The sequence below is a fragment of the Pristis pectinata genome, chromosome 1, assembly GCF_009764475.1.
Source record: "Pristis pectinata isolate sPriPec2 chromosome 1, sPriPec2.1.pri, whole genome shotgun sequence".
In the NCBI taxonomy this organism is placed as follows: domain Eukaryota; kingdom Metazoa; phylum Chordata; class Chondrichthyes; order Rhinopristiformes; family Pristidae; genus Pristis; species Pristis pectinata.
This window is the reverse complement of record NC_067405.1, coordinates 6336700-6351546: the sequence shown is the minus strand read 5'-3', so window position 1 is coordinate 6351546 and position 14847 is coordinate 6336700. Positions and strand designations below refer to the sequence as shown.

The window sequence follows — 14847 nt, the reverse complement described above, 5'->3', positions numbered from 1 at the left end:
AACATTTCTACCCCGGGAAAAAAGATTCTGACTGTCTGCTCTATTGTCTGCCTCTTTTAATTTTATAAGCCTCTATCGGGTCTACTCTCAGCCTCCAGAGAAAACAACCCAAGTTTGTCCAATCTCTCCTTATCCCTCATACCCTCTAATTCAGGCAGCATGCTGGTAAACCTCTTATGCACCCTCTCCGAAGCCTCCACATTCTTCTTGTAATAGGGCGACCAGAATTGCACACGATACTCCATGTTGGAACGACATTGTGGGCCAAAGGGCCTGTACTGTGCTGTAATGTTAAAAAACATAGAAATATAGAAAACCTACAGCACAATACAGGCCCTTCGGCCCACAAAGCTGTGCTCAACATGTCCCTACCTTAGAAATTACTAGGCTTACCCATAGCCCTCTATTTTTCGAAGTTCCATGTACCTATCCAAAAGTCCCTTAAAAGACCCTATCGTATCCGCCTCCACCACCATTGCCGGCAGCCCATTCCACACACTCACCACTCTCTGAGTAAAAAACTTACCCCTGACATCTCCTCTGTACCTACTCCCCAGCACCTTAAACCTGTGTCCTCTTATGTCCACCATTTCAGCCCTGGGGAAAAGCCTCTGACTATCTACCCGATCAATGCCTCTCATCACCTTATACACCTCTATCAGGTCACCTCTCATCCTCTGTCGTTCCGAGGAGAAAAGGCCCAGTTCACTCAACCTGCTTTCATAAGGCATGCTCCGCATTCCAGGCAGTATCCTAGTAAATCTCCTCTGCACCCTCTCTATGGCTTCCACATCCTTCCTGTAGTGAGGTGACCAGAACTGAGCACAGTACTCCGTGGAGTCTGACCAGAGTCCTATATAGCTGCAACATTACCTCTCAGCTCCTAAATTCAATTCCCCGATTAATGAAGGACAATACACCATATGCCTTCTTAACCACAGAGTCAACCTGTGCAGCTGCTTTGAGCGTCTTATGGAATCGGACCCCAAGATCCCTCTGATCCTCCACACTGCCAAGAGTCTTACCATTAATACTATATTCTGCCATCATATTTGACCTACCAAAATGAACCACTTCACACTGGGTTGAACTCCATCTACCACTCCTCAGCCCATTTTTGCATCCTATCTATGTCCCGCTATAACCTCTGACATCCCTCCACACTATTCACAACACCTCCAACCTTTGTGTCATCAGCAAACTTACTAACTCATCCCTCCACTTCCTCATCCAGGTCATTTATAAAAATCACGAAGAGTAAGGGTCCCAGAACAGATCTCTGAGGCACAATACTCCATGCAGAATATGACCCATCAACAACCATTCTTTGCCTTCTGTGGGCAAGCCAGTTCTGGATCCACAAAGCAATGTCCCCTTGGACATTGCTTTCTCCATGAGCCTTGCATGGGGTACCTTGTAATAAGGCGACCAGAATTGCACACGACATTGTGGGCCGAAGGGCCTGTACTGCGCTGTAATGTTCTATGTTTAACTTTGATGGATGTGAAGCTCTTGGGGATGTCCTGAGGTTGTGAAGGGCTGTGAATGCAAACCTACCTTTCCTTAATGATGGGGTTCTGTCCTTCCATTTAGGTCAGTGGGGAGCGCCCACGATCAACGTTCGGTCGTTGTACTTGGGAACCATCATGGCGTTGGGTGCCAGCGTCAGCTCTCTAGGCTGTTACATGATGTGCGCCAAAGTGACAGGCTCCCTGCACCCCCCGAGAGATTCCTGCAATCGAGGCATTTGTTTGGAAGGAGTCGGAAGCTGCATTGGTGCTGTCCTAGGAGGCATTTCTGGAACGTCATCCAGTATTCCCAACGTCGGAGCTTTGGCACTAACACAAGTAGGAGGGCCTTTGTCTTTCTTCAAATGTAGCCCCCTTGTAATGTTGTTTATCGTACAGCCACTGTGACGCTAAGCTCTGGAATTCTTGGAGTAAGCCTCTGTGTCTAGATAAGATAAGATATCTTTATTAGTCACATGTACATCGAAACACACAGTGAAATGCATCCTTTGCGTAGAGTGTTCTGGGGGCAGCCCGTAAGTGTCGCCACGCTTCCGGCGCCAACATAGCATGCCCACAACTTCCTAACCCGTACGTCTTTTGGAAAGTGGGAGGAAACTGGAGCACCCAGAGGAAACCCACACAGACACGGGGAGAACGTACAAACTCCTCACAGACAGCGACGGGAATTGAACCCGGGTCACTGGCGCTGTAATAGCGTTACGCTAACTGCTACACTACCGTTCCAGTTTACATCAGTGCTGAGAGAGAAGGGTTGCCTGGACTGGTGTAGTTAAGGACGAGGAAAGTGGTAATGGAAGAGAGAACGTGGATGGCACAAACAGGGACAAACAAATGAGCAAACTCCCATCATTCAGTCCATTACTGATGGCCCTGTCTCCAGCTGCTATAAGAACAAGAAATAGAAGCAGAACATGCTCCCCCATGCCAGTTTTACTGTTCAATACCAACAAGGCAATCTTGCACAAATTTCCCAACCTATTCTGCTGATTCCTTGGAGACACAAGAGAAACTGCAGATGCTGGAATGCAGAGCCACACACAAGATGTTCGAGGAACTTAGTGGGTCAGGCAGAATCTGTGGAGGGAAATGGACAGTTGACATTTCAGGTTGAGTCCAGATGAAGGGTCTCAACCTGAAGGGTTGGCTGTCCATCTCCCTCTGCAGATGCTGCCTGACCCACTGAGTTCCTCCAGCATCTTGTTTGTTGGTATTGGTTTATTATTGTCTCTTGTACCGAGATACAGTGAAAAACTTGTCCTGCATGCTGTTCGTACAGATCAATTCATTACACAGTGCATTGAGGTAGTACAGGGTAAAAACAATAACAGAATACAGAGTAAAGTGTCACAGCCACAGGGAAGTGCATTGCAGGTAGACAATAAGGTGCAAGGTCAGACAAGGTAGATTGTGAGGTCAAGAATCCATCCCATCGTATAAGGGAACTGTTCAATAGTCTTATCACCATGGGACGAAGCTGTCCTTGGGCCTGGTGGTATGTGTCCTCAGGCTCCTTTATCTTCTGCCTGATGGGAGAGGGAAGAAGAGAGAATGACCCGGGTGGGTGGGGTCTTTGATTATGCCGGCTGCTTCACCAAGGCAGCAAGAGGTATAGACAGAATCCATGGAAGGGAGGCTGGTTTCCATGATGCACTGGGCTGTGTCCACAATTCTCTGTGGTTTCTTGCGGTCCTGGGCAGAGCAGTTGCCATACCAAACCTTGGTGCATCCAGATAGGATGTTTTCTATGGTACATTGATAAAAATTGCTGAGTGTTCCTTGATAGCCTGGAATGTGTTCAATGACTGACTATACACAGGTGTCTTAACTAGAAAAATCCATTGATTCACAAGCATCTGAGTGAAGAAATTGCTGTCTGATTCCTTGTCAATCTATGACCCCTAGTTGTAGACACAAGCCATAAGTAACTGTGTCTAACTATTGATGGACTTCAAAATTGGACCCTGTCTGCTCTCTCAGGTGAATGTAAAAGATCCTACAACACTATTTTGAAGAACAGTTACCTGTGGTAACCTGGCCAGTAATTATCCCTCCCTCTACACCATGTGGGAGGTCTTGCTGTGGGCTAATTACCTGCAACTTATCTTACATTGTGACAGGGACTGTTTGAAAAACACTCCACTGGTTGTTAAACACTTTGCGATATCCTAAGACTTTGAAAAGTACTGCGCAAGCACTAGTCTTTTCTGTAATAAATGACCCTAATGCTCTTGTCAGTGCCATTCTCAGAACAAGCCTGGAAAATAGTGTAGATGACCAAATGCAGTAGAATTTAAGGGGGAGAGAGAGAAGGAGAGATTTAGAGAGGGGATTCCAGATTTTAAGGTTTGACAGTGAAACCATGGAATCCTGGGCACATGAGTTCTCAGTTGTATGAATATAGGGATCTTGGAAAGTTATGGGGTGGGAGAGGAGTGCAGACGTCAGACAGGGATCTAAACACAGGGGGAGGTTTAACTCATGTCAGCTCATTTGAAACTCTGCTCCCAACATACCAGGTATCTGAAGAGCAGAGCATGGGGCCAAAATGAAGGCAGTGGGCTAAAGGGTCTGTTTCTGTACTGGATCTCTCTATCGGGCAGAAGATACAAAAACTTAAAGCACACACCCACCAGGCTCAAGGACAGCTCTATCCCACTGTTGAACAGACCTCCTGTACGATAGAGGACGAACTCTTGATTCCACAATCTACTTCATTGTGGCCTTGCACCTTATTGTCTGCCTGCACTGCACTTCTCTGAAACTGTAACACTATATTCTGCATTCTGTTATTGCTTTTCCCTTGCAGTACTTCGATGCAGTTGTGTTTTGAAATGATCTGTATGGATGGCCCCGCAAAACTAAGTTGTTCACTGCCAGAATTCAAGGAGTAACAAGAGGTTTCTCCATCTTTTTTTTCAGGATCTATGTACAATTGCAAGACCATCATTGTTGGTCCATCCCTGGATACAAGGTGATGAAGAGCTGTCACCTTGAACTATGTGGTGGGACTTCCACGATGTGGTTGGGTAGGGGATTCCAGGATTGAGACCCAATGACAATGAACAACCGGTGATATATTTCGAAGTCTGGATTCAGAGAGAGAATGATAATTGGTTATTATTGTCACATGCACCAGGATACAGTGAAAACTTAGTTTGCGGGCCATCCATTCAGATCATTTTCAAAACGTAACTACATCGAAGTAATGCAAGGGAAAAGCAATAACAGAATGCAGAATATAGTGTTACAGTTACAGAGAAAGTGCAGTGCAGGCAGACAATAAGGTGCAAGGCCATAAAATAAGATAAGATAAGATTTCTTTATTAGTCACATGTACATCAAAGCACACAATGAAATGCATCTTTTGTGTAGAGTGTTCTGGGGCCAGCCCGCAAGTGTTGCCACGCTTCCGGCACCAACATAGCATGCCCACAACTTCCTAACCCATATGTCTTTGGAATGTGGGAAGAAAATGGAGCACCCGGAGTAAACCCATGTAGACACGGGGAGAACGTACAAACTCCTTACTGACAGTGGCCAGAATCGAACCCAGGTCGCTGGCGCTGTAATAGTGTTATGCTAACCGCTGCACTACCGTGCCTGCCCACGAGGTACATTGTGAAATCAAAAGTTTATCTCTATCGTACAAGAGGTCTGTTCAACAGTCTTATAATAGTGGGATAGAAGTTGTCTTGGAGCCTGGTGGTGTGTGTTTTTAAGTTTTTGTACCTTCCACCTGATAGAGAGATACAGTACAGAAACAGACCTTTCAGCCCATTGAGTGCGCTCCATCTATCAAGCACACATTTACACATCCTGTCCTAATCCATTTTATTCTTCCCACACTCCCATCAACTCTCCACAGATTCTACCACTCATCTACACACTAGGGGTCAATTTACTACACTACAGCTGTCAATTTGCTTATCAATGCATACATCCTTGGGATGTGTGAAGAAACCAGAGCACCTGGGGGAAACCCATGCAGTCACAGGAGAACGTACAAACTCCACACAGACAGTACCAGCGGTCAGCATTGAATCCTGGTCTCTGGCGCTATGATGCAGCGACTCTACTGACTGTACCACCGAGCAGCTTGGAGGGGGACCTGCAGAGAGTGGTGTAAATCGGTAAATTGCTTTATTATTGTCACATGAGGACATATTATTGTCACATTACCAAGGTAGAGTGAAAAACTTGCTTTGCATGCCATCCATACAGATCACTTCATCACAACAGTGCATTGAGGTAGTACAAGGGAAAACAGTAACAGAATGCAGAATAAAGTGTTGCAGTACAGAGAAAGTGCAGTGCAGGCAGACAATAAGGTGCAAGGCCATGACGAGGTAGATTGTGAGGTCAAGAATCCATCTTATCATACTAGGGAACCGTTCAATAGTCTTATAACAGCAGGATAGAAGCCTGTCCTTGAGCCTGGTGGTACGTGCTTTCTGGCTTTTGTATCTTTCTGGCCAGTGGGAGGGGGGAGAAGAGAAATGTCCGGGGTGGGTGGGGTCTTTGATTATGCTGGCTGCTTTACTGAGGCAGCAGGAAGTGTCCATGGAGGGGAGGCTTGGTTTCCAGATGTGCTGAGCTGTGTCCACAACTCTCTGCAGTTTCTTGCAGTCTCGGGCAGAGCACTCAATCATGGTGTTCTAAGTTGCTCACTACCTATATCTTTCTTCGCAGTAAAAGTTTGTGGGATTGGAAATGCTGTCAGAGTGGCCCAGCTGAGTAATACAGTGCATTTTATAGATGATACACACTGAAGGTTCAGTGTGATAATTCACCTCAGCAGTAAATGTCCATGGGTAAACTACAGTAAAGACACTATTGTTTAATGACTACAGCTCCACCTTCAGTACTATAATTGGAAGCAAAGTCATCTCCAAACTCCGAGACCTGGGACTCAACACTTCCGTTTGCAACTGGATCCTGACCTTTTGATCAACAGACCGCAATCAGTGAGGATTGGCAACAATACCTCCAGCACGATTATTCTCAACACTGGTGCCCCACAAGGCTGCGTCCTCAGCCCTCTACTCTACTCCTTATGCACTGATGTCTACGTGGCCAGATTCTGCTCTAACTCCATCTACAAGTTTGCAGATGACACTACCATAGTGGGCAGTATCTCAAATAATGATGAGTCGGAGTACAGGAAGGAGATAGAGAGCTTAATGACATGGTGTCATGACAACAACCTTTCCCTCAATGTCAGCAAAACAAAAGAGCCGGTCATTAACTTCAGGAAAGGGGGTGTTGTACATGCACCTGTCTACATCAATGGTGCTGAGGTCGAGAGGGTTGAGAGCTTCAAGTTCCTAGAAGTACGCATCACCAATAGCCTGTCCTGGTCCAACTATGTAGACGCCATGGCCAAGAAAGCTCACTAGCACCTCTACTTCCTCAGTAAGCTAAAGAAATTTGGCATGTCCCCTTTGACACTCACCAACTTTTATCAATGCACCATAGAAAGCATCCTATCTGGATGCATCATGGTTTGGTAAGGCAACTGCTTTGCCCGGGAATGCAAAAAACTGCAGAGTGTTGTGGACACAGCTCAGCACATCACAGAAACCAGCCTCCCCTCCTTGGACTATACTTCTTGCTGCCTTGGTGAAACAGCCAGCATAGTCATAGACCTCACCCACCCAGGTCATTCCCTCTTCTCCCCTCTCCCATCAGGCAGAAGACACAGGAGCCTGAGGGCACGTACCACCAGGCTCAAGGACAGCTTCTAACCCACTGTGATAAGACTATTGAACAGTTCCCTTATACGATGAGATGCACTCCTGACCTCACAATCTACCTTGTTATGACCTTGCACCTTATTGTCTACCTGCAATGCACTTCCCTGTAACTGTGACACTTTACTCTGTATTCTGTTATTGTTTTAACCCTGGACTACCTCAATGCACTGTGTAATGAATTGATCTGTACGAACGGTATGCAAGACAAGTTTTTCACCGTACCTCGGTACAAGTGACAATAATAAACCAATACCAATAGCAATACAGACCATAATAAACAAATGGCAAGCAAAAGGTAGTCATGTGCCACTCAGTCTCAAGAACACTTTAACCTAAACTAAAGTAAATAATCTGTAAAACACCCACAAACATCAAATGTACATGTTGAGTACGTACTCCACCTCAGTCAGGAATGCTAATTGGGACCTAACTGTTTATGAATCTCACAAGAAATTAGGAGAAACTTCAGGAAGTAAATTAAAAAGTCCTTGAAAGGATCTCCACAAGTCACAGAGCTGAAGCAGAAGCTCAGTGCAGGCACGGTAGTGTAGCGGTTAGCGTAACGTTATTACAGCGCCAGCGACCCGGGTTCAATTCCCGCCGCTGTCTGTAAGGAGTTTGTACGTTCTCCCGTGTCTGCGTGGGTTTCCTCCGGGGGCTCTGGTTTCCTCCCACGTTCCAAAGATGGCGGGTTAGGAAGTTGTGTGTGTGCTATGTTGGCACCGGAAGCGTGGCGACACTTGCGGGCTGCCCCCAGAACACTCCATGCAAAGAGACGCATTTCACTGCGTGTTTCGATGTACGTGTGACGAATAAAGATATCTCATCTCATCTCAGTGGCGCAGCTGGTAGAGCCGCTGCCTCACAGCACCAGAGACCCGGGTTCAATCCTGACCTCAGGTGCTATCTGTGTGGAGTTTGCACATTCTCCCTGTGACAGTGTGGGTTTCCTCTGGGTGCTTTGGTCGCCTCCCACATCCCAAAGGTTGCCGGTTAGTAAATTAATTGGCTGTACTTAATAAGTAGACGATAAGTGGAAGAATCTGTGCTAAATTGATGGGAATGTAAGGGATAAAGATTGGTGTAAATGGGTGCTTGATGGTCAGTGTTGACTTAAGGTGCTGAATGGACCTGTTTCTGTTGTCTATGACTCAGCCATGTGTCACCGTTCCCCATGGAATCATGCGACTGAGAAAAACATCAGCCGTGATTGAATGGCGCTGTAATAGTGTTACGCTAACCGCTACGCTACCGTGTCAGTAATGAGTAGATCTGCGGAGGGCAGCTTGCGACGAGTCGTCGCACTCAGGTGCCGTCTTGCTTACGTAATCTGGGCAGACCCGGGCATTCACTCACCCCACCACCGACACACAGCAGCGGCAGTGTGTACCACCACCAGGATGCACTGCAGTAACTCACCGACCCCTCGGACAACAGCTTCCAAACCCACCTCCTCTACCAGCTAGAAGGACAAGGGCAGCAAAAGTATGGGGACACTGCCCCCCCAACCTGCCCTCCAAACCACACATCATCCTGACTCGGAAATATATCGCTGTTCCTTCGCCGTTGCTGGGTCAAAATCCTGGAACTCCCTCCCTGACAGCATCGTGGGTATATCCACACTTCAAGGACTGCTGTAGTTCAAGAAGGCAGCTCACCACCACCTTCTCAAGGGTAACTAGGGATGGGCAATTAAATGCTGGCTCAGCCTGTGAAGCCCACATCCCTTGAATGAATATATACATTAAAAAACACACAGACCCTCGGACATCTCCACCAATGTTTTATTCTGTTTCTTTCCTGAATTCTCCTTGATCTAAAATGATGGTGTCAACTGTAACTCATTTGAATCTTATCTCCAATTGTGAGTTCAAATCCCACTCTTGGGGATTGGGATGAGCTCTCCAGTGCAGTACTGATGGGCTGCTGTATTGTCAGAAGTGCTGCCTTTTAGATGCAGCATTGCATCAAAACTTTGTCTGTAGTGCTTGAAAGATCCTGTGCATGGTTTCAAAGTAAAGGCAGAGCATTCTTCCTGATCAATATTTACCCTCAACCAACACCTAAGAACAGATTATCTGGTTGTTATCTCATTGTTGTTTACTGGAGCTTCATGACTCAAGCTGTGTTTCCCATGCCAGTGGCTTTACTACCCGGTGCTTTCAAGAATATAGAACCAACAGGGGCATTCCGAGGATAAGCATAGGAACACGAAGAACAGAGGCCAGAAGAGGCCATTTTATCTTCTTGTGCCTGGTCCTCTACTTGATTAAATCATAGCTGATCCGTCACCTCAGCAACCAGTTTCCTGCAATAAGCCCTCATCCTTTCATTCCCCAAGAGTTATAGACCTGTATAGTGCAAAATCAGGCCCTTCGGCCCACTATGTCCATGCTGACCTTTTTGCCCAACTACACTAAAGTGACAAAATGGACAGTGAAGAGGGTTGCCTAAGATTACAATGGGATCTAGATCAACTGAGAAAGTGGGCCAAACAATACCAGATGGAAATTAACTTGGACAAGTGCGAGGTGTTGGACTTCAGTGAGTTAAACCAGGGTAGGATTTACACAGTAACTGGTGGGCAGAACAGAGGGACCTAGGGATACAAGTACATAGTTCCACCAAAGTGGAGACACAGGTAGACAGGGTGGAGAAGAAGGCATTTGGCATACTTGCCTTCATCGGTCAGGGCATCGAGTACAGGAGTTGGGGTGTCATGTTACAGCTGTGCAAGTCATCGGTGAGACCACACTCGGGTTATTCTCCCTTCTCCCCTCTCCTATCAGGCAGAAGATACAAAAGCCTGAAAGCGCGTACCACCAGGCTCAAGGACAGCTTCTATCCTGCTGTTATCAGACTCTTGAAAGTATCCTGACTGGTTGCATCATGGTCTGCTATGGCAGTACAAATGTGTAGGAACATAAGAAGCTGTAGAGAGTAGTGGACTCAGCCCAATGCATCACAGGCACATCCCTGCCCACCATCGGAACTATCTACAGGAGGTGCTTCCTCAAGAAGGCAACATCCATCATCAAATATCCCCACCATCTGGGCCATGCCATCTTCTCGCAGCTACCATCGGGCAGGAGGTACAGAAGCCCAAAGTCCCACACCACCAGGTTCAACAACAGCTACTTCCCTTCAACCATTCAGTTCTTGAACCAAATGGCAAAATGTTAATCACTAGAGTTTAGCAACAGTTTGATTACTTTGCACTAAAATGGACTTTATTTTGTCTAATTGTGTTCTTTCTTGTAAAAATTGCACATACTTTCTGTTTAATTTATATTTTCCTTGTGAATGCTGCTTATCTGATGCTCTGTGCCTGTGATGCTGCTGCAAGTAAGTTTTTCATTGCACCTGTGCACACATGGACTTGTTCACGTGACAATAAACTCGACTTTGACTTTGAGATCTCATATGGTAAAAGATGGACTCTTGATCTCTGATCTCCCAATATACCTCGTCATGGCCCTTGCACCTTATTGTCTACCTGCACTGCACTTTCTCTGTAGCTGCAGCACTTTCTCTGTAGCTGCAACACTAATTTCTGCATTCTGTTTTTCTTTTTACTACCTTGATGTACTGATGTATGGAATAATCTGTCTGGATGGCACGCAAGCAAAAGCTTTTCACTGTACCTCGGTACATGTGACAATACTAAACCAATACCAATACCTCTTTTCCAATGTTGATCTCACACTGAATGTTTTAAGCTGTCAAGCCGTTAAGCTCTGCACTTCCCTCCCTCTCTCAACCTCTCCCTCATCCTTTCAAGGTCTCCTAAAAACCAAGCTTCCAATCTCTAGCCCTAATGTCTACATTCTTGGCTCAGTGTCAATTGTTCACCTTGGGATGCTTGTTAGGACATTTTACCACCCCAAAAGTGTTATATAAATCATCATTTGTTGGTGTTTCGCATATTGTTATGTAGGAGCAGTGACCTGTGTATCTACATTTACACCTCTTGCTCCACAGGTGCAGACCCGGCATTCGGTTCAGATTGCAGCTGTGCTGTGTGTTCTGGTTGGAATGTCGGCCAAGCTGACCTACTTCCTCACCACCATTCCAATGGCCATCCATGGTGAGTCCACCTCCCCCCCTTGTTCAGTAGCTCACTGCAGTGGGGGCTCAATACTTTGCAGCACTGGTGAGTCAGTGAGGTTAAGTCACAGTTGGCTCAGATTCTGGGGTTGTTACTAAGAGGGAGGTGCTTTTTTTTTAACTTATTCATGGGATGCAGCATTGCAGACAAGACCAATCTACCTCGTCATGGCCCTTGCACCTTATTGTCTACCTGCACTGCACTTTCTCTGTGGCTGCAACACTATATTCTGCATTCTGTTTTTCTTTTTACTACCTTGATGTACCGATGTATGGAATAATCTGTCTGGATGGCACGCAAGCAAAAGCTTTTCACTATACCTCATGTGTTGCTCCCAAGGAGATAGTAGTGAGCTGCCTTCTTAAACCTCTTCAATCCTTCAATCAAATCAACCATACCACTGCTAACAAATAAGCCAGAACGATAAGGACGGCAGATTTCCTTCCCTGAAGGACACGTTTGAACCAGGTGGGTTTTATAACAATCTTCTAGTTTCATGGTCACTGTTACTGATATAGCAGGAAACTTTAAATTCAGCTTTATCCCTTTCCTGGAGGGATTTGAACTTATGTCTTGGACCATAAGTACAAGCTTCCAAATTACTAGCCCAGTAATATAAAAGTTGGTGTTATTGAAAGTTATAGTAGCAGGGTATGATATTGAAAGAAATGTCAAGAGTGTGTGTAATATTATATTGAAGTGTATGCATAATATTGAAGAAGCACGGCACGGTAGCATAGTGGTTAGCACAATGCTTTACAGCGCCAGTGACCCGGGTTCAAATCCGGCCACTGTCTGTAAGGAATTTGTATGTTCTCCCCGTGTCTGCGTGGGTTTCCTCCGGGTGCTCCGGTTTCCTCCCACATTCCAAAGACGTACAGGTTAGGAAGTTGTGGGCATGCTATGTTGGCGTCGGAAGTGTGGCGACACTTGCGGGCTGCCCCCAGAACACTACGCAAAAAGATGTATTTCACTGTGTACATGTGTTTCGATGTACATGTGACTAATAAAGATCTTATCTTATCTTATTGATGGGTGTGTATATCAGAAGACATCAGTAATATTGAAAGGGCGTGTATATTAAAAAAGACTGACTATTATTGAAGGTTGTGTGCAATATTGAAAAGGTGTGTGTTGTGCTGAAAAGGTATATTTATTAATAAAAAGATTGAAAGGGTATGTGTAATATTGAATTAGTGTGTATTATTGAAGGATGTGTTGCATTGAAAGAGTCTGTATATCATTGAAGAATGTGTTACATTGAAAGACTGTTACTTTGAAAGGGTGTTTGTATTATTGAAGGGTACATGTATTATATTGAAGAATGTACGATAAGATACGATAAGATATCTTTATTAGTCACATGTACATCGAAACACACAGTGAAATGCATCTTTTGCGTAGAGTGTTCTGGGGGCAGCCTGCAAGTGTCGCCACGCTTCCAGCGCCAACATAGCATGCCCACAACTTCCTAACCCGTACGGCCTTGGAATGTGGGAAGAAACCAGAGCACCAGGAGGAAACCACGCAGACACGGGAGAACATACAAACTCCTTACAGACAGTGGCCAGAATTGAACCCGGGTCACTGGCACCGTAAAGCATTACGTTAACCACTACACTACCTTGCCCGCTCTCTGGCTTATTTGTTACCAGTGATATGGTTGATTTAAGTGAAAGATTGAAGAGGTTTAAGAAGGCAGCTCATTACCATCTCCTTAGGAGCAATAAACGTTGGTCCTGTCTGCAATGCCGCATCCCATGAATGTGTGTAATATTGAAGGATGTGTTGTAATAATATCTTGAGATGCAGTTTGAATAACTTGTTTGCTTTGTATAGGTGGGGTACTCAGCATTACGTACACAATGGCAGTGTCTGTAGGAGTTTCTTATTTCCAATACACGAATATCGATTCCGGCCGTAACATCTTTATCATCGGATTCACCATGTTCATGGCACTTCTCACCCCTCGATGGTTCAGTCACAACTCGGAATACATTGCAACAGGTAACAAAAGTGGTTCACCTCTCCCACTGTTGTGAGGTTCGTCTAATTATCGGCCATGTTCTGACAGGTAAAGGTGAGCCATTCTCAAAGGTTAAAGCTTTGTTCAGGTTCAAAGAAAGTGGTCAGAATTTGGGGCATTTAGCTGCACATTTACTGCCCTTACACCAGGATTAGTGCACCCCAGAGAAAAGGTCACCTCCATCTACTCAGGAGGAGGACGGATGGGCAATAATTGTACCCATATCCAGGGAGTTTTCCTGATATCCTCGCTAATATTTATAGGTCAATAAACAGTATTGTAGAGCGTAGAGTCATAGAGTCATAGAGAGATGCAACATGGACATAGGCCTCTCGAATCTGGATGAGAGGATAGAAGGATATCTATCAGAGGCTATAAGGGTAGCAGGTATCCGTACCCTGGACAAACTTGGGTTGTTCTCCCAAGAGTGTCAGAGGCTGAGGAGAAGACCTGATAGAGGTTGTTGGAATTATGAGAGGCACAGATAGGGTGGACGGTCAGAATCTTTGCCCCAGGGTGGAAATGTCAAACACCAGAGGACATGCTTTTAAGATTAGAGGGGGGAAGTTTAAAGGCGACGTGAGGGGCAAGTTTTTTAAGCAGGGAGTGGTAGGTGCCTGGAATGGGTTACCAGGAGTAGCAGTGGAAGTAGTTTGGTGGAGTTTTTTAGATAGACACCTGAATGTGAAGGGAATGGAGGGATGTGAATGATACACAGGAGGAGGACATTTAGTATAAATTAGTATTAAGGCTGGCACAACATCGTGGGCCGAATGGCCTGTCCTGTGCTGTCCTGTTCTATGTTCTGTGAGTCCATACTAACCATCAACCACCCCTTTACACCAATCCTACACTGTGTGTGTTTGTGAATCCCACATTAATCCCACTTTTTATTCTCCTCACATTCCCATCAATTCCCCCCAGATTGTACCCCTCACCTACACTCCAGGGGCAATTTACAGTAGCCAATCAACCTACCAACCTGCACATCTTTGGGATGTGGGAGGAAACGGGAGCACCCGGAAGAATTCAATGTGGTCACAGGGAGAACCTGCAAACTCCACACAGACAGCAGCCGAGGTCAGGATCGAACCTGGGCCTCTGGCAGTGTGAGGCAGTGGCTCTACTATCTGTGCCACTGTACTGTCCTTGTAAAATGTTGAGGGATTAGAGGGAAGCTGAGGAGAAAGGGTTTCATCTGGAGGTTAGGAACTCACTGTCCCAAAGGGTAGTGGGAGCAGAAACCCTCACTACACTCTAAAGGGCAAGACTCTTAACAGTGTTACCCTTGGGGTGCAAATCCTTGGCTCATTGAAAGTGGCTACACAGGTAGACAAGGTGGTTAAGAAGGTTTACGGAATGCTTGCTTTCATTAATCGAGGTATTGAGTACAGGAGTCAAGAAGTTATGATGCATCTCTATAGAACT

At 45.7% G+C, this 14847-nt stretch overlaps 1 protein-coding gene across 2 annotated transcripts in view; it reads left to right on the top strand.

Annotated features, from left to right (window-relative positions):
* slc23a3 (solute carrier family 23 member 3) overlaps window positions 1–14847 on the top strand; it is a 94927-nt gene that overhangs the window by 41886 nt on the left and 38194 nt on the right. For both annotated transcript variants that reach the window (XM_052024792.1, XM_052024801.1), the window contains exons 8-10: window positions 1594–1847; window positions 11267–11372; window positions 13233–13400. In XM_052024792.1, coding sequence (XP_051880752.1) covers window positions 1594–1847; window positions 11267–11372; window positions 13233–13400 — 528 coding nt within the window. The remainder of the gene's footprint in view (window positions 1–1593; window positions 1848–11266; window positions 11373–13232; window positions 13401–14847) is intronic.